Source organism: Typopeltis vanoorti, chromosome 7 (assembly GCF_054136105.1).
Source record: "Typopeltis vanoorti isolate ZY-2024b chromosome 7, IOZ_Tvanoo_1.0, whole genome shotgun sequence".
Taxonomy (NCBI): domain Eukaryota; kingdom Metazoa; phylum Arthropoda; class Arachnida; order Uropygi; family Thelyphonidae; genus Typopeltis; species Typopeltis vanoorti.
The window spans coordinates 84,269,034-84,295,018 of record NC_143555.1 but is presented as its reverse complement, the minus strand read 5'-3'; the positions used below and the strand labels follow the sequence as shown (position 1 = coordinate 84,295,018).

Below are 25,985 nucleotides of genomic sequence, written 5' to 3'. Positions count from 1 at the left end.
GTGTGTGTGTGTGTGAGAGAGAGAGAGTTGATTTTGTCTGGCAATCTGGGTATTATCATATTTTGTTAGAAAAAGAGCAGGAATGCATTGCTTAAATATTTAGTGAGTACAGAAACCTAAATAAGTTTAAAGTACAGTTTAACGAACATTGCATATGACAGTGAATGCCACCCACGATGGAAGTGTGAAGATGATAATAATACTAATGAGCCAGTTAACTCTGCTATCAGATTACTCAAATCAAAGTAACTTATATATTTTTAAGGATTTACATATTTACAGATGGAATCCTAATCATATTCAATATACATCTTCACAAATGAAAAAGGTACATATTAATTAATTTATTCTGAATTCCAAATTAAAATATTTGGAAATTTAAAGAATAAATTTTTAAAGAATCACAAAAATCACACATAAAAGAAGAGCAGCTGTTCATCCATGTTATGAGAAGCATAAAGTTACAGACACATTTTAATAACTAAAGATATAAAAATGATGGAAGAATTTATTAAAAATACTTCCACGTAAATTTTCTTTTTCTTTTTTTTTTATTTTATTTTCTTACATTATAGGTCCTTTTTTCTTTGAAGAATCAACAGTTAATGGAGAAAGTTATCTTGCCATGTTGCAAAATTTCTTCATCCCAGAATTGCAGAGATTAAATCACTCAAACATCATCTTCCAGCAAGATGGAGCACCTTATCATTATGCATTGAACATGCAACAGTTTTGAAATAACACCTTCCTGATCAAATGAATTGGTAGAAGCAGATCAATTCCATGGCCATCACATTTGCCTGATATAACCTCCATTGTGTGTGTGTGTGTGTGTGTGTGAGAGAGAGAGAGAGAGAGAGAGAGAGAGAGAGAGAGAGAGAGAGAGAGAGAGCTGGTCTGGTTGGCTGAGTGGTAAGCATATCCGCTCTCCAGCCAAAAGGCTGCGGGTTCAAATCTCGCCGTGAGCATGGATGTTTATGATTGTCTGTGAAAATACTAGTGGTGGTGGTGGTCGGAAGTAGTGGCATTGGTGTGGATGATGAAGGTAGCTGTGGTTGGTGGAGTGGTGGAGATGGAGAGTTGTAGAGTAGGTGCCCTCCCTCGATGAGTCTTTGAACTCCCTGGAGGTGTTATGTAATAATAATAATAATAATAATAATATATATACCGTATTTTCTGGTGTATAAGATGCTCCTATGTATAAGACACACCCAAGAAATTTAATACAATTTCTTGGGTGTGTTTTACTTTAAAAAACCTAAAAAAAACCTAAAAAAAAACCTAAAAAAAAATTTTTTTTCTGCAGGCAGAGGTCCAAAATGTCTTTCAGCTTCCCTATTCCCGTGTTCTTCCGCATATTTTACAACCTGCAATTTGTAACTTGAAGTATATGAATGTCGCCTGTTTTTTTCCATCACTAAAATCTATGGGGATATATCAAACTGAACACAAAATATCTCAACACGTCAACTCAATACTGATAAACATCGGTAACTGATTACTCGGATAAGATATGAAACTTGAATAAGCACTCCCCGTTCTTAGCCAATGATGCGCTAGAACTCACGTGAAGGTCACGCATCAATTTGATTGCACCATTAACTGCCTACAAAGATCTTGGAACATAAAAGGGAGTGCGTATGACTTTGAAAAGAGGAAATAATCTTTACCTTCATTATATAAGACGCACCCCATTTTTAAGATGAATTTTTAAAGTAAAAAAGTGCGTCTTATACACCGGAAAATACGGTATATATATAATTTTTTTTTGGTAGGAGACCACATAAAAACATTTGTTCTACTCATCACAACCTTGTTCTTTGGATGAACTCAAAGTCAGAATAACAAATGTAATTCAAGCAATATAAGTACATCAATTATGCAATGTATTCAGGTATTTTGAGAATCGTTTTGAAAGATGTAACAACAATGATGAGGATCATGTTGAAGTGTAATAATTAAAAACTGCATAAAAACTAAAACTTTTTAAGACCTAAAATAATTTTTACTAAACAGTTCCATTATTTGTATATCTTTAGTTATTAAAATTTAAAACAGGTGCAGCACTTTATGACCACCCTATATATATATATATATATATATATATATATATATATATATATATATATATATATATATATATATATATATATACATACACTGAGGTTAATTTACTCGTTGTTAAACATATTTTTTAAAAGAATTGAATGACATAAACCGAGAGTAAAGGAAATAGGTTTAATGGTATCACACATTGAAATTTTAAGTTTTTCAGAAGAACGGGTCAGTTTCACGTCCAGGAAAGGCAGGGAACCATTAGTTTCAAACTCAGCCATGAATTGGATATTCGGGTGTTGACTATTGAGATGTTCAAGGAAATCCAGGAGAGAATCATGTCCATGGCTCCAAATGAGGAAAATGTCGTCCACATATCGTTTCCAAATTCTAGGTGCTAAGGAATAGGAAGAGATAGCTTTAACTTCAAAATCTTCCAGATAAATGTTGGCAAGTACAGGAGATAAAGGATTACCCATCGCTAGACCATGATTTTGCTTGCAGATGGTGTCCTGAAATCTAAAGTATCCAGACTTGATGCAATGAGTAAGTAAGGCTAACATTTTTTTAGATAACTTATCTTTGAGTAGTGTCAGGACTTCGTCTGTAGGAACATTTGTAAACAAGGATACTATGTCAAAGCTAGCCATAATTTCATTTTCTTGAACAGTAATATCCTTAATGTATGATACAAAATCTGCAGAGTTGTTAATAAAAGACGAAGACGTGCCAGAAAAACATTTAAGGTATTTTGCGAGATATTTTGAAAGGTTGTATGTTGGTGAATTAATCCCTTCAACAATGGGACGAAGTGGGGTATTTTCCTTGTGGATCTTGGGAACTCCATATATGCATGGCATGAGCAGATGAAGAGAGTGAAGAGAAAGGCAAATGTTTCTAGACAGTTCAGTAGTTGTTTTTAATAAATTGTTGGTACTATTTTGAAGTTCACAAGTGGGATCTCTCTCAAGAATTGAGTAAGTGTCACTCTGTAGTAATTCAAGCATCTTATTTTTATAACCTTCAAAGTTAAGCACAACTGTGGCATTGCCTTTATCTGCGGGAAGGATAAGTATATTTCTGTTATTTTTTAAACTCTTAAGAGTCTGTCGTTCCGACGAAGAGATGTTATCTGTGGGTGGTTTAGCATTGTTAATGATAAAGATGGATTCAATATGGATAAGTTTTGCATCTTGTGAAGGGAGGAAGGAAGGAAGCAGCCTTTTCTATCTTGGTGAGGAGTGATTCTCTTGGGATAGATTTTGGAGAAGGAATAAAATTTAAACCCTTGCTGAGGTTACTTTTTTCTGCATCTGAAAGGATGTGAGATGATTTATTAATTACAACCTTGTCAGGGTTGATGTGGGGGGTTTCAAAAGGTTCAGGTTATTTTGTACTCTTTTTTATTTTATTTTTTAAACTCTTAAGAGTCTGTCGTTCCGACAAAGAGATGTTATCTGTGGGTGGTTTAGCATTGTTAATGATAAAGATGGATTCAATATGGATAAGTTTTGCATCTTGTGAAGGGAGGAAGGAAGGAAGCAGCCTTTTCTATCTTGGTGAGGAGTGATTCTCTTGGGATAGATTTTGGAGAAGGAATAAAATTTAAACCCTTGCTGAGGTTACTTTTTTCTGCATCTGAAAGGATGTGAGATGATTTATTAATTACAACCTTGTCAGGGTTGATGTGGGGGGTTTCAAAAGGTTCAGGTTATTTTGTACTCTTTTTCATGCTTCGAATTTCCTAATAAGTTTTAATTTGTTGTTATATTAGATTTGGGTTGCTTGAGACTCACTATGCATACTAAAGAGATGCCAACTTTCATTGTCTAGAGATTCTTCAAGTATTTGAGATAACGTACTTTTTTTGGCAAATAAAAAAGTGAGAGTACGTTTTGTGTCGAATATTCTTTCAGCAAGAAAGTCTAACTTTGTTTTGTGATAGATTCTTTTGGCAGTTTCCGAAGTAATATTCTCTTTAAAAGATATAAACTTAGGAAAGACTGCATGGAATTTACAGCGTTTCAGAAAGACTAACCTGTAGATGTTCAGTCCTATCTTCTTCGGTGTTTTGTTGAAGTTTCTTTTATTATTATTAAGAGAAGCCTCATCATGAAGGCTATAGATGCACTGAGGTTAATTTACCCGGGGTTGGTAAACATATTTTTTAAAAGAATTGAATGACATAAACCGAGAGTAAAGGAAAAAGGTTTAATGGTATCACACGACTAGTTTCAGCTTTTTTCAGGACACCATCTACAAGCAAAATCATGGTCTAGCAATGGGTAATCCTTTATCTCTTGTACTTGCCAACATTTATCTGGAAGATTCTGAAGTTAAAGCTATCTCTTCCTATTCCTTAGCACCCAGAATTTGGAAATGATATGTGGACGACATTTGGAGCCATGGACATGATTCTCTCCTGGATTTCCTTGAACATCTCAATAGTCAACACTTGAATATTCAATTCACTGCTGAAATTGAAAATAATGGTTCCCTACCTTTCCTGGACGTGAAACTGACCCGTTCTTCTGAAAAACTTAAAATTTCGATGTACAGAAAACCTACACACACCAACAGATATCTCCATAGTCAGTCCCATCATTTCCCTCCTCAGAAACTTGAAATTATTTCTACTTTAGGACATAGAGCTCGCTCTCTTCTTGATGACCCAGATGAACTTCATAAAGAAATCAATTTTCTTAGATCTACTTTCAGACTGAATGGTTATTCTCAAAAAATTACTAAAAAATACCTTTTTAATCCTCCTAGGCACCATACTGAAGAAATCATCATCATCATCAAATTCCTGCCATGTACCCTCAAGGGGTGTACAGGATATGATAGTACTACATGAAAAAAATTACATCATTATTAATTTCCTATCTACAATTTTCCTCCAAATCAGTCTGTTACTTGTCAAGACTCCAACATTATCAGATCTTATATTTCTATCGTCTAAAGCACTTTGTACTGTATCAATCCACCTATATCTTGGTCTTCCTCTGGGTCGTTTTGCTGCCAACCTGGCAGAGAACACTTGTTTTGCTAATCTTTCCTCGCCCATTCTGTTTAAGTGACCATACCACCTGAGATTAGCTCTGCTAACGCATTCCTGGATGCTGACAATGTCAAGTTCTTTCCTAATATCCTCGTTTTTAATATGATAGTGCCATTGATGCCATCTGTTCACGCCTATAATCTTTCTCAGGACGCTCATATCTGTGGTCTCTAGTCTTTGGTCAAGTGTTTTACTTCTGACCCAGCTCTCAGATCCATAAGTTAAAACTGGTTTGAACACTGTCTTGTATACAGCTAATTTAGTGTTCCGACTAATTTCTCTCTTATTCCATATGAATTTATTCAATTGACTTCCCACCATACCAGCTTTGCTGATTCTGTTGTCTATTTCTATATTTAATTTACCGTCTTCAGTAAAAATCGTGCCTAAGTAGCTGAAATGTTTTACTTGTTCCACAGGTTCTCCATTACCAACGTAGTTGACATTTTCAATGATTCTGCCTATTTTCATTGTCTTTGTCTTTTTATTGCTGACCTTCATACCATATCTATTACAACAGCTATTCAATTTAGTCAGAGAATCTTGCAGACTTGTAGCAGATTTATTTAGAAGTATAACATCATCCGCATAAAGCAAAGAGCTGACATTAACATCTCCAATTTTGATATTATATTTAATACCACTTTCCTTCATAATGTGATCCATATAGATAATGAATAACAGAGGGATAATGTACATCCTTGTCTCACACCAGATTTAACATTAAACCATCTTCCTGTACTTCCTTCAATTCTAACTGCTGACTTACAACTCAAATAAAGACTAAGTATTGCTTGATATAATGCCCCATTGACACCATATAACTGCAGCGTATTGAATAGCTTCTCTCTTCGCACCTTGTCATATGCCTTTTCCAGATCGACAAAACTTAAATACAGATCTTTGTTATATTCCCATGCTTTCTCGACTATTTGTCGTAAAGTGAAGATCTGATCCTGACAGCCTCTATTTGGCCTGAATCCAGTTTGTTCTTCACCAAGCTTTTCTTCCACAATTCTTCTCAACCGTTTCTCAAGTATATTTGCATAGATCTTGCCAGGAACACTCGGTAGGGAAATACCTCTGTAATTCTCACATGCAGTTTTATTTCCCTTTTTATATATGGGTACTATGAGAGCTCTACTCCAATCATCAGGAATTCGTCCCTCTGTCCAGGCTTTCTGAACTATGCAGTGCAGCCACTGTAAGACTCTTATACCACCATACTTCAGCATTTCTGGTCGAATATCATCTACTCCTGCTGCCTTTCCACATTTCAAGCCTTTGATGGCTTTTTCTACTTCTAGTATGGATATGTATTCCTGACTGCATGCCTGATCAGTGTTTTTTACCACTGTGCTGTCATCATTGCTTGTTTCATTTAGCAGTTTTTCAAAGTAATTACTCCATACTTCAAGGATATCTTTTTCTCCCATTTTCATGTCACCTTTATCATCTCTAATTCCTTTTACAGCACTCTTTCCTCCATTCTTAAGCTTCTTCAACACCCTCCAGAATATCTTGCCACCTTCTTGATATTTATTTTCTATATTCTTGCCAAAGTCTTCCCATGACTTTTGTTTAGCTAGTTTTACACAGTGTTTAGCATTCTTGCATTTGTCTCTATATTCTCTAAGAGCACAAGCTGACTTATTTGACAGGAACTTTTGGTATGCTTTCTTCTTTTCCTTCACTGCCTCTTTAACTTCCTGTGTCCACCAGGGAGTTCTGATTTTTTTATCCTTACAGATAACCTCACCACATGCCTCTCTGGCAGAATCAATCAATGTTTTCTTCAGAGTTTGCCACTGAATCTCCAAGGTTTGATTCCTGTTCTCAAACTCTTTCATTTTTTCTTCAATAATCTTTGTGTATTTTAGTCTACAGTTCACACTGAGAGCTGCTCAACTTTTATTCGCTTTAAAACTTTCTTACATGTTATTCTTTTCAATATGAAATTCAATTTTATCCTGCTCAAGACTAAATAGTGATCACTTCCAATTTCAAATCCTCTGAACACTCTGGTGTCCTGTACCAGGGAGAAAACATCACTATCAACAATAACATAGTCAATGAGACTTTTCTTATTCCTAGCCTCTTCTCTCCATGTGAATTTGTGCACATTTTTATGTTGGAACATGGTGTAGAAATTAATAATGTTAAAGGCAATATATCTATACCATACATAAGCTCAGTCTCTCAAAAGTTAGCCAAAGCTCTCAAAAAATATAACATTAGAACCTAATACACTCTGCTTCCTAAGATCCGCTCTCTAGTGAGCCGTCCAAAGCCTAGCCATCACAATCTAAAATATCTCGGTGTATACAAGATATGGTGTGACTGCGACATTCCTTACTTTTGCCAGACGGATAGGTCTATTGAATTGCGTATGGAGGAGCACAGGAGGGACATCACTTACAAGAGAACACGTGCCAGTGCTTTTTCCAGCCATATCTTTTTTTCTGCTGATTCTGATGATCAAAACCATAGTCATGCGATCCTTTGGGATAGATCTAACAACATTTTCTGTTGTCATGACAAATTGGAGAGAAAAATTGTAAAATCTAGAGAAATCATCCTCAACCCTGTACATTTAAATAATAATTTAAGCCACAACCTCCCAGACTGTCATTCTGCCGTGATAACATACTTTGAAAAATTGAAAATTTAAGACAGTCAGGAAATCTACTGATCTTTAGATCCAAGAAGGGGAGAACGCCGTTAACCTCTAGTTCAGATGTGAATTTAATGTTTTGATGTTGGTTATTTAAATGGTTTAGGAAGTTTTGCAGTTCCTCTAAACTATGTCCCCAAATAAGGAAGACGTCATCGATGTAACGTAACCACAGTTTAGGTTTCAAAGTAGCTGAGGAAATAGCTTTCTCTTCAAAATCTTCTAGAAAAAAATTAGCTAAGACGGGAGATAGAGGGCTGCCCATAGCTAAACCGCTAGTTTGTTTGTATATTTTCTCTTCGTAGCAGAAATAGCTGGAATTGATGCAGTGAGTTAGAAGAGCGAACACTTTTTTAGAAACCTTGTCCTTAAGAAGACTCAGAACTTCATCTGTAGGAACATTCGTAAACAATGATACGATGTCAAAACTCACCATTCTGTCCGAGTCTAAAAGATTCAAATTTTTTATTTTTGAGATGAAATCTTCAGAGTTTTTGATGAAGGAAGAAGAATTGCCAACTAAATGTTTTAAAGAAGCTGCAAGATATTTAGACAGATTGTATGTAGGTGAGTCAATCCCTTCCACAATAGGTCTTAAAGGGGTGTCAACCTTATGGATCTTAGGCAAGCCGTACAACCGAGGAATGAGGGGATGGAGAGAGCGGAGAGATAGTCTTGTATGTCTAGGAAGTTCAGAAGTTGATTTCAGAAGATTGTTTGTACGGTTATGAAGTTCTCTTGTGGGATCACTTTCTAGCATAGAATACGTATTAGAACTTAACAAGTTGTTCATCTTACAACGGTAGTCAGCTTTGTCTAAGATTACAGTTGCATTCCCTTTATCAGCAGGTAGGATAATAATGTCATTGTTGTTACGAAGTTGGTGTATTGCTTTCCTTTCTGTCGGCGATAGATTATCTGTAGGACGACGACTGTTGTTAATGGTAAAGATGGCATCGATCCTAAGTAGATTCGCAGTTTGTTTTGGTAATTGTCCAGCTGCCTTCTCAACTTTCGTAAGAAAGAGTTCTTTAGGAATGAAGGTCGGAGAAGGAACGAAGTTAAGGCCCTTTGAGAGCACACTAAGTTCTGCAGGAGAAAGTGTGTGAGAGGATAATTTTTTTCTAGAAGATTTTGAAGAGAAAGCTATTTCCTCAGCTACTTTGAAACCTAAACTGTGGTTACGTTACATCGATGACATCTTCCTTATTTGGGGACATAGTTTAGAGGAACTGCAAAACTTCCTAAACCATTTAAATAACCAACATCAAAACATTAAATTCACATCTGAACTAGAGGTTAACGGCATTCTCCCCTTCTTGGATCTAAAGATCAGTAGATTTCCTGACTGTCTTAAATTTTCAATTTTTCGAAAAACCACCCACACTGATAGATATTTACATGGTTCTTCTCATCACTTCCCACCTCAGAAACTGGGCATCATCTCCACCCTCGCCCATCGAGCAAGATGTCTCATTTCCACAGAAGAAGACCTTCAAACAGAGCTTAACTTCCTGAAAAACACCTTCTTAAATAATGGATATTCGTCTCGTAACATCACTAAACGCTTGAGACCACGCCAACATCCTCGGCAAGAAGATGACTCCAACCCTATCACTCATATACAGTTGCCTTTTATCAGCACTCTTACCCCAAAACTAGCTAAGATTCTAAAAAAATTCAACATAAAGACCGACTATACTACGCTGCCAAAACTTCGTTCTTTTCTGAGTCGACCAAAACCAAAACACAACCATCTGCATTTTCCTGGTGTTTATAAAGTTTTGTGCAACTGTGGTCGACCTTATTTTGGCCAGACAGACAAATCTATTTCACTTCGTCTTGAGGAACATAGACGTGACATCTCCTACAGTAGAGCACAAGCGAGCGCCCTTTCCAGTCATGTCCTTTTCTCGGCAAACTCTAACCTTGAAGAACAGCCACATCAAGTTGATTGGGAACGCACTACTAATTTATATATTTGCAAGGATGAATTCGAAAGAAGAATCATCAAATCAAAAGAAATAGTTCTGGACCCTTCACATTTAAACAATAATCTTAGCTACAATTTACCCGATTCCCATAGCACAGTAATCCAGTACTGGCGCTCAAAAATTAGCTGTCGCACACATTCTACTCATGCCAACGGTAGCACGCGGTCACCTATTCAAATATGACTGTTATTATTCTGCTTTTTATTAAGCTGTAAAGTTCATTTTTTACCATGTTATTTTATGTCTTATGTTTTTATTTCTCACCTGAAGAAGTCGGATCACCGATGAAACTAGTTGTGATGTATTAAAGGTTTTTGTTATACTTTCTCGGGTTCTAGTCAGTTAAATTTATTTTTATAAATATATATATATATATATATATATATATAGATTACAAAGACCAGACAAGGAGGGTGACTTGGTTGGTAAGGGTAGCAAAAGTGAAGTATGAGCAGCAGTTAGCTAATGAAGCCAAAAAGAATCCTAGGGAGTTTTTTCGATATATAGCCAACAAAAAAAAAAAAAAATGATTATGGAAGGATGACATTGATTGGAGAAAATGGTATAGGGAAAATTGCTGCGGAAGATATAGTGGAGATACTTAATGAGCAGTTCATAAAGGTCTTTCATTCTTTTGAATGTGACATCATGGAGAGATTGACAGAGAGGAGAGATTGACTGTAAGTGAGCAAGAGGTGTATAGGTAATTGAGCAAACTTGATGTTAATAAGGCTCTGAGGCTTGATAATATATCATCATATATTCTGGAGGAATGTGCCAGGGATTTGGCATCTACCTTGCTATATTTTTTTAATACGAGGCTTGCACTGGGTAGGGTTTGAAAAGAGTGGAAAGAGGACAAGATTGTGTCGCTTCATAAGGGAGCTGATAGAACTCAAGCATCAAATTATAGGCCTAACTGTGTGTCAGATGTTGTGGTGAAGTTGTTAGAGAAGCTGGTGAGAATTAGGATCCAGAACTGAGTTGACAACAATGGTATTATCTTTGATAGATAGCATAGATTTGCAAAAGCGAGGTCATGTTTTAGTAATCTACTTACTTATTACAATAAGGTGACGGCTTCCTTGGACAGAGGAGATACACAGTATTATACTTAGATTTTGCATAGGTCTTTGATAGATTACTGCATGATAAGTTGATTGTTAAACTAGAGCGGATGGGGTTGGATATTAGATTAGTATTGGATTGGAGACCAGCTATCTGATAGGTATCAGCAAGTTGTGTATGGAGGTGCAATATCCTGGAAGAGGATAGTCACCAATGGTGTACCTCTGGTGTCTGTTTTAGGACCATTGCTGTTTCACCTGTATGTTAGTAATATTGGCAAAGATTTGAATGGAGATATTCAGTTGTTTGCAGATGATGCAAAGTTGGGATGAGCTATGAAGATTAGAAAAGATGGCGTGGCCTTACAAGAAAATTTGAATAAATTGAGCGAATGGGCACATAAATGGGAATGTGAGTTCAATGTTGCAATGTAAAGTTTTAAAATTTGGGAAACAAAGATGGGATGTAGAATTTATGCTTGGTGGGGATATATTGTTGGAGGTGGAGGAAATAAGAGATCTTGGGGTGATAGCGGATAAGGATAGGAAATTTAAGGAACATATTGCCAAAATTGTGAGGACATACAAAAAATTCTGGGAATGATGTGGAGGATACTGACTTGTAGAAGCAAGGAGATGCTTGTTTCATTGTATAAGGCTTTGATTAGGTCACACATGGACCACTGTGCACAGATTTGGTCACCTGGTTTTCAAAATGATGAAGAGATGTTAGAAAGGGTCCAGAGGAGACTGACTGAGGTAGTTTGTGATCTCTGGAATGACGAATATGAGGAAAGGTTGAGAAGATGCAATTTACAGAGTCTAGTGGATAGGAGGAAGATGGGTGATAAGATAGAGACCTACAAGTTAGTAAGGGGTTGTTATAGGATCAATGTTGGACAGGTTTTACAGAGGAAAGGTGGGAGATCAGGAGAGAACCAGAGGTCATCCCTGGAATGTATAAGGAGGGTGTGAGAAGCAGGTTTTTTTTTTGCATGCAGAGTTGTGAATGATTAGAATGCCTTGCCTGAGAGTGTGGTGTCTGCAGAGAATTTGAGTGTGTTTAAAGTGTGGTATGATGAGCTGTGTGTGTGTATAACAAAAGGATCTCCTAGATGAGTCTTTGACTCCATGGGGGTCTTGGGATAATAATAATTCACTGACAATTCTCCATGTAAAAAATTTACTATTCGCACACCTCTTCACCACACTCTTACATAACTTCCAGTGATGATCTCTGGTTTTTCCCCTCCCGCTTTCTACTCTTTTAATACCCTCCCCTCTGGATTAATCCAATAAAATCTTCTTACGTGCTTAAATATCTTTATCATATCACCTCTTTTCCTCCTATTACCAAACCCTGCAATCCAGATTTCTTCAACTTCTCTCCATAGCCAGCATTCCAAAGTCCTGACATTGTCCTAGTCACTCTTCTCTGGACCCCTCTCCAGTGACCAAATCTGGGTACAGTAATCCAAATGTGGTCTGACCAGTGCTTTATACAGTGGCACAACCAATTCCTTATCCCTACATGTCAGAGTACTTCTTATCATAGCAGCACTATGATGTGCAGTCTTTGCATCACTTGTAATATGCCCTCTAAACTTCAGTCTACTGTCAACCATCACTCCCATATCTTGAATCTCATCCACATCCTGCAGTACAGCATCAGCAGTATAGTACAGAGCTCTTGAAAAGATAAGTGCTATTTTGCATAATAATTGCTGATGTTGCTTGAATTTTAGTATACTATTGTTTATTTTTGATAACTTAGTATGTATGCATGATTTTTGGCCTTGAGGAATTGTTACTAACTTTATTAATTGAAATTTTTGAATGGGACACAATGGCAGTACTCACTAAGTCAATCATGTGGGTGTCAACCAGTGCAACTAAGCAAGTGTCATGAAAATCGATTAATTTCAATTAACGATGTGGATTTTTTAAGAATGGTTTGATGTCATGAGTGCAATATGTATGCGTGACAAAATCTGTGAGATGTGTTTGTGGAGAGAAAGTGTGACTTGTAGGAAGTGCAATTTTTGTTAGACTACAAGTTACCAAATGCAAAACAGGCTTGAGGAACAGGTTCTTTACACGGAGAGTGGAATGCATTGCCTGAGTGTGTTGTGAATGTAGACACATTGATTCAGTTTAAGGCATAGTTGGATGAGCATTGTGTGCGATAGTGTGCACCTCCCAGGATGAGTTTCTGATTCCACGGAGATCAGATGTTAATAATAATAATGTATGGCCTGCATCAAAACCTTATAAAGAGGGATAAATTTCTCCTATTCATTAGTATTTCACAACATCTAATGTTAGTGTTATTTTATGCACTTTTGCAACATCCCCTGGATGCTATGAACAATAATGAATAGGAAAAGGTGCCACTTTATAAGGTTTTGGAATACTATGCTCAGATTTGTTTTCCTTAGGTTAAATCACAAGAGCAGGGTTCCCAAAATTTTTCTACGACAGAACACTTCACAAATCCTGAAATTTTCATGGAACACCTTGGTTATTTTGTAACGTATTAATTAATAATTAATTAATTTAGCTGATTTTTATAATTAATTAATAATTGATCATTAATTAATACTTAATAATTAATTAAACATCAATTAAAATAAACATTATTAAATTAATTTGTGTTGATTTTCATTGACATATCCCATTCTGATCACCAAAAATTTATAATATTATTATAAATACTTATGAGTGAATGCAGACTTTTTCTCCTGTGTGCTGTTAGTTTTCCCCTCCTTTTGTACATCCTGGAGATCGCTTTGTAGACTGGTGGTGGATGACTCACTATCTGTTGCATCACAAACACCTTCAATAAGAGATTTCTTAATACCAAAATTAAACAAAGTCCCTTGTCTCTTATTCATATTAGAATTTAAATCTGTATTCCTATTACTTTTAAAAAAATCACGGCACTCCAGTTTCAGAACAAGCACTTACACACTACAATATGAACTTGTGAAGAAAGTATTCAGTATTACTAGATTTGAGAACCGGATACAGACTACCTTGATCTTCAATTTTAGTGGAAAAATTTTCTTTATACTTACTTACTGATTGGTCACTAACATTTGCAACACAGATGTTATTTCTTTCAGTTTTGAGAACAGAAGATATGCCTCCCATTGCTGTAATTGGCTTGCAGGCAATTTTTATGATCGGTTATAAACAATGGTATTCTCTTTCCCGATTGTTGAAAGGTTTCGATGTGTGAAAATTAATGATACACAAATGTTATTAAGCATTCTGGGTCTGAGCTTTTCGACATATTCACAAATATTATTCTCCTCGGAATATTTCCACTATAAAATATTTATTCATGAAAAATGCTTAGAAAACTAAAATGACAAATTCCAGGAGAACTTCTCAGGGAACACTTATTGACCTTCCACTAGTGTTCCATAGAACACAGTTTGGGAACCCTGCACTAGAGAATATGCTTTCTATTATAGTGAATGCTTTCTGTGTTAACTTCTGTCTTTTTAATGTGAATCCCACTGATAAAAAGTCATAAACCTTAGTACATTAGTAACTTTGCTAGGGAAGGCTAAGAGTTACATACTTTTTCATACACTTCTGGCCTTCACTAAGCAGGGTGGTAGTTCTCAGGCGTGAGAACTATCAGAGATGCTACTTCACCAATCAAGATTTCAAAGAGAAATATTATAAGCATCTAAATATTTCTATCTATCATCATAATATATTAAATTTAAAAATGCTGATTTTATCAAACTGAACAGCAACTAGTTTTTTTTTTAAAAAAACCTTACTATTTTTGCTTATATAAAAGTGAATATCAATATACAACAGCTGACATAATGATATTTGACAACACTTACTCTGGTATTTGTTTTTCTTCCTCGATGTTTGGCGAAGTAATGCACTGCTGCAAATATCCCTGCCACTATAAGAGCGCATATGAAGAGGTAAAAAAGACCTGCCATATCAGCTAATGAAAGTGAAGAGTGTGCAGACTTCTGAAAGATTAATAATAATAATAATAATAACTAATAAAAAAATACATAATCACAAAAATGGCTGCTGCTGCAACTGAGTTGATTAATTTTTTCTTATAATGGAATGAGTTACATGTAACTACAGTGGGGACAAAATTAGTTTAAGAACTAAATCAAGAAGTGTACAAATAACTACAAAAACAACTATATATGTCATATAGCATTACAACATTATGGAAAGCAGAAAGTGTAAAGGGACATGAAAATAGGCATTCAAAAGTAGAATGGATCATAACTACATGACAAACAATGGTTATCATCTACATGTATGCTAAGGATTAAACACAAATTCTGGTAATTTCTTCTTTTTTAATTGAGAAGGGTTAGGATGATGGCCATAATTCTCGATTATTTTTTCAATAGTTTTTGCATTACAACCCTTTGTACTAAAGGTAGTTCTGATGATAAACAGTTCCTTGTTTACAAGAACTTCAAGAAGAAATTACTAGAATTTTTATTCCATATTATTATTATTATTATAAGACACCTCCAGGCAGTCAAAGACTCATCAAGGGAGGACACCTGCTCTACAGCTATGTCTCCACCACTCAATCTACCAACTGACTACAACTACACCAACACCATCTACTACCAACCACAAACACTAGTTTTTCCACAGACAATCACAAACATCCATGCCCACGGCGGGATTTGAACCTGCAGCTTTGGCTGGAGAGCAGATACACTAACCACTTGGCCAGCCAGGCCGGCCAAAAAATGTCAAAACTAATGAATCTAGATGCATCCTAGAGCACTACAATAGCCCTTGCAGAAAATGCCAGCTGCGAGTTCACATAATCAGCATGTGTCTGTATCGAACAGCAGCAGAACAGCTGGGAGGTGTGATTGAAGTACTCTCAACTCCCCCATCGGAAAATTCAGAGCACAGTCACGTTAGAATATGCACAAAGGGCTCCTGAATATGTTAAGGGACTTTCTGAAAAAATAGTAAGATCACTTCGTCAGATTAATGTACAAGTAGCTTTCTGCCCAGTTTGCAAATTTAATACATTCTTTATCTCACCAAAAGACAAATATCCTCAATCTTATCCTGGAGTTTATAGAATCTCCTACTCTTGTTGGCTTATGTTATTATGGACAAACTGGTTGATCTGCACAAATTTGTCTGGAAGAACACCAGGAATCCATTTCTTTTAACGAACCCAACAAATCCAGTTTAGCTTTATCTACAAAACAGAATTCAGTGGAACAAAACCAAAGTGTTACACAAAAGTTACTTTCTTCTAGAAAGACTCCACAAAGACAGTTGCGAAGTACACATTCACAACCCTAATCTGAACAAAAATGATTGCCTAAAACGTTCTCAATTTTGGGAAGTTATAAGATATAAACCAATACTCACCATTCATGTTCCATAACATTGATAATGACTATGAAACTTAGCCAAAAGGTTTACAATAAAAATATTAAATATTAAGTGTTTCTGATATTTATATTTTATAATGCATATGCACTACTATGTACAGATTTGGTCACCTGGTTTTCAATTGGATGAGAATGTAGTGGAGAGGGTAAATAGAAGGTTTACTAAGTCAGTGTTAGGTCTAAGGAATAACACATACTAGGAGAGATTGAGGAATGCAAGTTGCAGAGTTTGCAAATAGAAGAAGGAGAAGATATATTATTGAAACATATAAGTGGTGAGGGATAATTTTACTAGATTAATGTGTTCTTGTTGAGAGGCTTATACGCTGGTTATACATGATAACTAATAATTAAGGAATTGACAGCGTACACTAGAAATATAAATTAAATAAACTTTAATATATACTTTCCGATATTTCGGCAAACGTCACGTTGCCATCTTCTTGGGAACTTTTTACAAAGACAAGTGCACACAAGTACTACATAACAGCAAATGAGAACAGAAGCTAGGAAGCTAACGTTTTCCTAAAGTCCTGATGGTGCCCCCTGGTGGGCTATATTGGTAGTTCTTGGCCTTTGGGCTGAAGTTCTTCTGATAAATGTTTCCCAAATTTGGGGCAGTCTCATGCATCCAAATTTGTTGAGGTTTGGCATGTTCCTAAGGGCTGAGGCTGATTCCATGAACAGTCTTTCATATTTGAATTTGCTGCGGTGTATCACTGTGGCTTTCTTCCATCTTATTCTGTGGCGAGTATCCAGAGCATGGTCTGCAAGCCCAGAGTGGCTGTACTTGTGAAATTGGATGTAATCCTTGTGTTCTGAGATTCTGATATTTGTTGTCCTGCCTGTTTGGCCAGGACAGCAAAAGCCTTAAACTCAGCCGCACTAAAACCTACCATATGGCTTCGCTACGTTGATGATGTGTTCGCTATTTGGCCACATGGGCCGGATTCACTCCTCTCCTGCCTAACACACTTAAACAACCAACACCCTAGAATCAAGTTCACCCTGGAAAAAGAGGAAAACAATAACCTCCCCTTCTTAGACACACTAGTCACCCACCAACCTGATGGAACCTTGGTTTTCTCAGTTTATAGAAAACCCACCCATACAGGCAGATACATTCACCAACAATCCCATCACCCCCCCCCACTCACAACAATATGGAGTTATTAAGACACTATTAAAATAATCTGTTCAAATGATCAAGCCATAACCACTGAACTAAATCACATCCGTGACACTTTCTCAGCTAATGGCAACTCCCCCACCAAAAAAAAAGAATCCAAAAAATACTTAACCCAGTTATCCACAACCCACCATCCCCTCCCCTTCACAAAAAAGATTACTCTAAATCTATCACTATCCCCTACATCAGAGGCACCTCGGAAAAAATCAATAAAATCCTAAAAAAACACGACTTGACCACCTGTTACAGATCATAGAAAATTGGCATCCCTTATCCGCTCCACCAAAGCCCAACCACTTCCCCTAGACCAACCTGGTGTATATCAGGTCCCTTGCAGCTGTAAACTGTCCTACTTTGGCCAAACAGGCAGGACAGCAAATATCAGAATCTCAGAACACAAGGATTACATCCAATTTCACAAGTACAGACACTCTGGGCTTGCAGACCATGCTCTGGATACTCGCCACAGAATAAGATGGAAGAAGGCCACAGTAATACACCGCAGCAAGTTCAAATATGAAAGACTATTCATGGAATCAGCCTCAGCCCTTAGGAACATGCCAAACCTCAACAAATTTGGATGCATGAGACTGCCCCAAATTTGGGAAACATTTATCAGAAGAACTTCAGCCCAAAGGCCAAGAACTACCAATATAGCCCACCAGGGGCACCATCAGGACTTTAGGAAAACGTTAGCTTCCTAGCTTCTGTTCTCATTTGCTGTTATGTAGTACTTGTGTGCACTTGTCTTTGTAAAAAGTTCCCAAGAAGATGGCAACGTGACGTTTGCCGAAATATCGGAAAGTATATATTAAAGTTTATTTAATTTATATTTCTAGTGTACGCTGTCAATTCCTTAATTATTAGTTATCATAGATTAATGTGGGTGAAATTTTTTGTAGAGTAGAGGACGACAAGGGTAGAACTTCCAGTTCCCTGGAAGCTGTATAAGGATGGATGTGAATGAGACACAGGTTATTTGCATGAAGAGTGACTGGTGAGTAGAATGCATTGCCTGAGAGTGTGTGTGTGTGTGTGTGTGTGGTGATGAGAGAGTATGAACCTTCCATGATGAGTTCTTTGACTCCATGTAGGTCAGATGCTAATGATAATCATAATAACAATAATAATATTATTATTATAAAGGTATCCCCACAGGAGACCCATGCTAAGCATTATTCACACAATACCTATCATATCTCTTCTAAAATTTATTTACTATGAGGCACTCGCAACTACTTCTGGCAATCCATTCCATTTATTCACCACTCTCCAAGCAAAAAATGTAGTCCACACACCCTCTCCTAACCACACTTACACAACTTTCAGGGTTCTCTTGTTTCTCCATACTTGTCATGCATTGAAATGTTTCTTTTGTGTCAATCTTGAACATGTCTTTTTTAAAAAATAAATAAATAAATAATATTTATTTATTTATTTTTAATAACTAACACACACACACACGCATGCACACATACATAGTTCAGTGCATGAAGATTAGAATAAGGCTGTATCTTTTATTTCAAACTAATTCAGTATAATTTCTCAAATTTGAGAATAGAAAGTTCATTATTACACTGAAGAGTAGAATTGTGCAGCAAGGCTACTGAAAACTTTCAATAAATAAAGTTCTGAGTCTTTGTTGCTATGAAATCAATTCTTTGGTATTTGATTGAAGGGTGGATAGTATTCACTGTATGTTAAGCAATACCACATTTACATAGTTGAACAAGCCTAGCATAATCTTAGTGCTCTCTAATCCTCTTTTCTACCAGCTGACCAGTAAAGTGAAAAGAGGATAAACAGCATGAACAGGAAACTTGGTAGATACCAGGCAGAGAAAGTAGTATTGGTTTATCTTTGGGGAAAGGTAATAGTTGGCCTATTAATAGGAATAAATGTTGTCATTAAAATAAATTTTTTAAGAATAGGAGCAAAACTTTCAGAAATACCTTTAATAAACTGAATTGGAACACACATAAGAGTAGGTAGAAGGAATATGTCTGAACTTAGAAATGACATTTTTACATGAAAGTGTTTGATTTGGGATATTTCTAGTTTTAAGCAGATCTTCAGAACAACAGACATTATGTGTTGATTAGTAAATTGTGATGATATTGTACTTTTGAAAAGGATGATATGCATATATCTGTGAACATAAGTTTTCAATATGCAGAAGTATAGAGGGAACCATCTATTAATTTTATGTTGGAAGGAATCATCAAGAAAAGATAATATGTCTTCACAATTCCTTTCCAAGGAAAATGCAACTATAGGATGTGCTTAAACATAGACTTCGAGGTAATGTTTCACAGGAAGGTTTGTGTAAAGAAAGCTCCCAGTTCAGATAAGATTTTATGACAAATTCATTGAAAATAAGTGTGGTGTGTTTATGTATAAAAGTTGCAGTAGAAGCTGTGTGCTTGCAGTGTTTGCAGTGTGTGTGGGCTTGTTTGTTTATAAAATCATTAAACTTAGAGTGAAGTATAGTGACCAGTGAAGGAAAGATGATGGTGACTTTATCATTACTATTATTATTATTATTATTATTCAGGCCTCAATGGAGTCAAAAGACTCATCGTGGGAGGTCCTTCCTAAGAAACACAAAGTCTATCAACACTCGTTAAGGGGAGGTCCCCCCCCCTAAGAAACACAAAGTCTATCATACCACTCCTTGAACTCATTGACCGTTCTCGCTCTCACCACTCCATCAGGCAATGCATTCCATGGTTCAACTACCCTCCATGCAAAGAAACCACTCCTCACCCTCTTGCTCACAGTTTCCTTTCGTAACTTCCAGGGATGACCTCTTGTCATCACTTCCTCCCGCTGTTCAACCAAGCAAAGGAACTCCCCAGTGTCAACCCTGTCACCACCTCTCAACAGCTTAAAAGTCTCAATCATGTCACCTCTCCTTCTTCGATCCACCAAACTCTGCAGTCCACATTCCCTCAGCCGATCCTCATAATTATCATTGTACAGTCCTGAAACCATCTTTGTTATCTGCCTTTGTACCCTTTCCATAGTTAATTTATCCCCTTCAAATCCTGGTGACCAAATCTGAGAACAGTAGTCCAAGTGTGGTCTGATCAGGGTCTTATACAACGGAATGATAACTGTTTTATCTCTGCAGGTCAGTGTCCTTCTCATTATTGCAGCAATCCTCTGTGTTACCTTCACCACCTTTGCAATATGTCCCCTAAATTTCAGGTTTCTATCAATCATTAATCCCAGATCTCTTGTCTCCCCTACTTCCTCCAGTATAACTCCTCCCATAGAGTATGCAGTATCCCATCGATGTTTCCCAAACCTCAAGACCTTACATTTTGCTGCATTAAACCGACACCCCCATTCATTTGCTTATCTATCTAGCTTATTCAAATCTTCTTGCAGGGCTGCCGCATCTGCAAGAAGATTATTACTAATAATCCTTCCCAGCTTTGCATCATCCAAACAACTGACCACCCCGCTGCAATCCACTGAGCCCTGTGAAACCCTTTGCTTCCTTGAAACTGCCCCACCATACACAACTCTCTGATACCTATCTGAGAACCAATCCTGAATCAAGCTGACCAATCTGACATCCAGACCCATGTGCTGCAACTTAAATATCAGCTTATCATGTGGCACCCTGTCAAATGCCTTCGCTTAGTCTAAGAAAATGGCAGGATATGCCTTTCCCTCATCTAATGCTCTTGTAACTTTATCATAAAAGGCTAGCATATTGCTAAAACAAGAGCGCCAACATTTGAGAGTCAACAAATCCATGTTGACTCTCACAGATAACATTACCCTCATCTGCCCAATGCTGTATACGGTCCTTCACTACTTTCTCCAAGATCTTACTAACTACTGATGACACACAAACTGGTCTATAATTCGACACTTCCAGTCTGCTACCACCCTTATGCAATGGTGCTATCTTACCTTCCTTCCATTCCATGGCACCTTTCCAGTTGCCAGACTTTCATTGAAAAGCCAGGTTAAAGGCACTATCAGTTCCCTAGCACATTCTCTCAAAACTCGTGGTGAAATACCATCTAGTCACAGCTTTACTGACATCCAGAGTACTCAGTATTTGAAACACACTCTCCTCCTGTACCTCTAAACCTTCAACCTGCCCTATCCCTCAAGCATTAAAACCGACTCCTCCAGGATGAAATACTCCAATAAAGTGGTCATTGAACAATTCTACTATGTCCTCTGCATCAGTCACTCCATTCCCATTTTTATCCCACAATATCATTCTTCCACAGTCATTTCTCCTCCTACTGGCCACATATCTAAAAATTTCTGTAGGATTTTCTTTGGATCTTAGGGCTAATCTCCTCTCATATTCCAGTTTCATCTTCCTTACCATACTAGTCACTCTTCTGGCCTGTGTCTTATACTCTTCATGCATCTTCTCTTCTCCTGTCTTCTTATATCTCTTCCACAGCCTCTTTTTCGCATGTTCCTGTTTAATATTGTTTGTCATCCACTTTACTCCAAATTGTGTCCTCTTGTTTATTCGTGGTATACAACTTACCATTGCTGCTAACAAATAGAATTTCATAATTTCCCATGCACTAATGATATCCCGGCCTTCCAACTCCTCCCTCCATGAAACTTCCCCAAGTTGACGTCTTAGACTATTATAATCACCTGCCTGATAATTCCACATATGTTCCCGTCTCTTTGAGACTCCTGCATGTCTATTCATTTTCCAAGTCAAAACCATATGGTCACTCTCTCCAACTGGTGGGAGAGATGTCATCTCAGAAGAAGAGGTAATAAACATCATCCAAGACCTCTTTCCTCTAGACATCACACAGATGTTTAGACACTGCCTGCAATCTAATTTCTTCAAGGTTAACAACACCATATACCAACAATTAGAAGGCCTAGCAATGGGAAGCCCACTATCACCATCTTGTACAGACCTTTTCATGGAAAAACTTGAAAAAGAAATTCTCTCTGCAATCTCTCGAAGACCATCTACATGGTGGAGATATGTGGATGATATATTCATCATATGGCAAGACAGCTTAGACAACCTAAAATCATTTGTGGATAAAATCAACTCAATACATAGCAAGATAAAATTCACTCTGGAAGTAGAAAACAACAACCAACTGCATTTTTTAGATATCTTGATAAAAAAACAACCTACCAGTGTCAAATTATCCATTTACAGAAAGCCCACATATACTGGAAGATATCTTCACTATACTTCAAACCATCACAAGTCACACAAACTGAGTATTATCCACATGTTAAAACATAGAGCCAAAAAGTTTATATCAGAAGAGGAGGATACACAGAATGAACTCTCACTAATAGCCAACACATTATCACAAAATGGATATTCTCAAAACATCATCAAAAAATATCTATACAATGACAACCCCAGACAAGAAGAATCCCACCGTCAGCACATTTCTACTGTAGTGATACCTTTCATCAAGTCAATTTCTTATCAAATAGCAAGAATACTAAGAGCCCACAACATCAGAGTGGTCTTCAAACCAACCACCAACATCAGACAAGTTTTAGGATCTCCAAAAGATAAAGTTCCGTTCTACAAATATCCAGGAGTATATTACATTCCCTGCTCCTGTGGTCTTGCCTACATCGGATAAACTTCACGAAGTTTAGAAATTAGACAAAAAGAACATGTTGGTGATGTAAACCACAACAGAAGCATCTCTTCCGGCTTAGCACATCATTTCTGCACATCTAACCACACGATAGATTGGCAAAACAGCTCCATGCCATATCTCGATGACGACTACAGGCATCGTGTATTTAAGGAAGCCACAATAGTACTAATAACCAGTGGAAACTTCAACAGAAATCAGGGTGCAATTCTAAACAGTTCGTGGAAAAACTTGATCCTCTCTCTCAATCAATCTGAACTACAGCTAGCCAGTAATCACATTACAAGTCTACAACAAACACGCATGCGTGATAACGAATAAGAACAATAAGTCATCTCTGTCACGCGAAACGTGTAACCATAGATACTAGTTTGGTTTACAACGTTTTTTATGTTCCTTTTAATTTGCATTTACTAACTTTCATATCTCTGTAATGCTTTGAAAAAGCCAGACAGTTTGCTGGCAAAACTGGTAGGTTTGAATAAATGTTTTTATTGTAAAATACTGGTCTGTATTAATAAAATTGTATTTCTATTATAAAACGACCAAAAATGTATAATTTAGATGTCATCTCAGTTATTATCAACTCTTCTGATGCTGTAACCAAATCCAAACCTCTTGAACCTCTTGTTCCCGCTATTACATGCTACCTAAGACATTTGTCCCTCGAGAATTCTAGAAATTCCATTCCCTTATTGCTACATGCAATAAGGGAATGGAATTATGAATTTATGGAATAATTCGTAATGGAATTATGAATTATGAATGGAATTATGAATTACAGGAGTTTAATTTCGATTTTAGTCGTTTCGTGAAATGTGAGGTGACCTATATGTATTCGTTAGATTATGTAGATAAATTATGGATATTTAAGGAAGATGGAAGGAGGGTATGTACGAAGTGTGATCTGAATGGAGACTTGATAGATGGTGACTGAAAGTGTTAGTAGTGAAAATTCTGCGAGAAGGATGAGTGCTCATCTGATAGCAAAGAGAGACAATGTAAAAGATCATTGAAAAATTGGTAAAAAAAGTTTAAAAAAGCGAACGAGTGATCTGCTGAACTTAAATCAATCGAAGTAAGAATAATGAAAGTGATACGAATATAGTGGAAGATAAAAAAAACAGAGTGCAATTAACGGTAGGATGGTAAGCAGCATTAACGACAAACAAGTGTGTGTGACTTGTTTGTTGTTAATGACTGGCGATAAAATTGAAAGGTGAATAAGAACAAAAAAATGATGCAAGATTTGAAAGCTGAGTTGGTGAAGATGAGGCAAGAGATGAAATGGATGCTAAGTGAAATGGAAATTGTATATAAGTATGGAAGAGTGAAGAAGATGAAAACAAATTATGTCGGTATGAAAATGGTAATGAAAGACCTGTGAGTGGCATTTTATGGCAATTTGATTATTAGAAATGTGGTAAATGAGAAGATGCACAAGGTTTCTTTTCTTGGAAGTAAAACGAATAGAGTGATTGAGATGTTGGATATGAGCAGTAAGTGAGCAAAAGAGTATGCAGTGATAGGGACAAATGACTTGACTGGGAACAAGGAAAACATAAGGTTGGATATCAGGAGGTTGTTGAGAAGGACAAAAATTAATAGTGTAATAGGAAAGGCAGTCAGTGCATTGCCCAGGCATGACAGAGATGAGAAAAGCTGGAATTATGAATGATATGTTAACAGAAATATGTGAAGAGAAAGGAGTGCAGTTTGTTAATGTGTGGAATGAGTTTGAAGGAAGAATTGATGTTAGTCATTTAGAGACACTGCTGCTGGAAGGTAGAGAAATGAGTGCAGGAAATGGGGAGTCTCAGGATGGACAGAGGAATACAGTGTGAGAAAGACTGATACTCCATGAGGATATGAATGCATGCATAGACAAAAAGGGAAGGGAATAGCCTGGGATCAAGAAAGTATCTGATGTTGTTATAGAACTGGTAATGTGGATAGTAGTGACCATGAAATGTATAATCAGTTAAAGATATAAGTATTCTGCCTCCAGTTGGTGACAGTGATTATGCAGTACTCACTTGGGAAGTGACTAAGTTTATGAATGTTCCATTCAGAAAAGGTTGCATGCTTAACTACAAAGCAGGAAATTATGACAACTGAGGAGTATACTGAGTTCAGTGGAATGAGATCGACTGCTAGATGGAAAGAATAATGACAGTATATGGGAAGCATTTAAACAATACTTAAATGATGCAATATCAGAATGTGTCCTGGAGTTCTAAGAATAAATAGAGTAGGAGTCAAATGGATGTGTAATCTTATAAAGCAAAAGATTCGTAAGAAAAGGATGATGTGGAAGAAATATCATGTGCATAGGAATGGGATGATGTCCGTTGTGAACATTATAAGCAGTAGGCTAGAATAGTTAAAACTGTATGAAAAGAAACTGGCTTTGCATACTAAAGACAACCTACAAGAATTCTATCGATATGCTGCAAGTAAAAGAAAGAATGAATATGAAAGAATAACTCTTCTAATTTCCACATGGCATGAGGGTTACAAATGCAGAAGAAGTTTTTCAGTTAATGAGTGCCCATTTTGTTAAAAGCTATCAACCTGGTGTATGCAACATTGGGCTCAACATCGAGTTATCTCTTCACTAGGTGTATGAGGACGAGGTATTAGAATTCAGCAATAGGGATTGATGGGATATCATCACATGTGCTAAAAGAATGTTCAGCTGAACTGGTTATTCCTTTGACCCGGCTGTTTAATACTTCGTCCTCATACAGGACGAGGTATACAGGAGTGGTATACAGGAATGGAAGGAATGTATGGTAATTCCATTGCACAAGGGTGGTGGTGGTGCAAAGATCAATGTATCCAACTATTGACCAATCAGTATTTCAGGAGTGGTGG

General features: G+C 36.8%; 1 protein-coding gene across 2 annotated transcripts in view; it reads right to left on the bottom strand.

Annotated features, from left to right (window-relative positions):
- Positions 1 to 25,985, bottom strand: part of LOC150104821 (glutamate receptor 1-like) — a 301,010-nt gene that overhangs the window by 10,241 nt on the left and 264,784 nt on the right. For both annotated transcript variants that reach the window (XM_090395997.1, XM_090395998.1), the window contains exon 15: positions 14,718 to 14,855. In XM_090395997.1, coding sequence (XP_090252123.1) covers positions 14,718 to 14,855 — 138 coding nt within the window. The remainder of the gene's footprint in view (positions 1 to 14,717; positions 14,856 to 25,985) is intronic.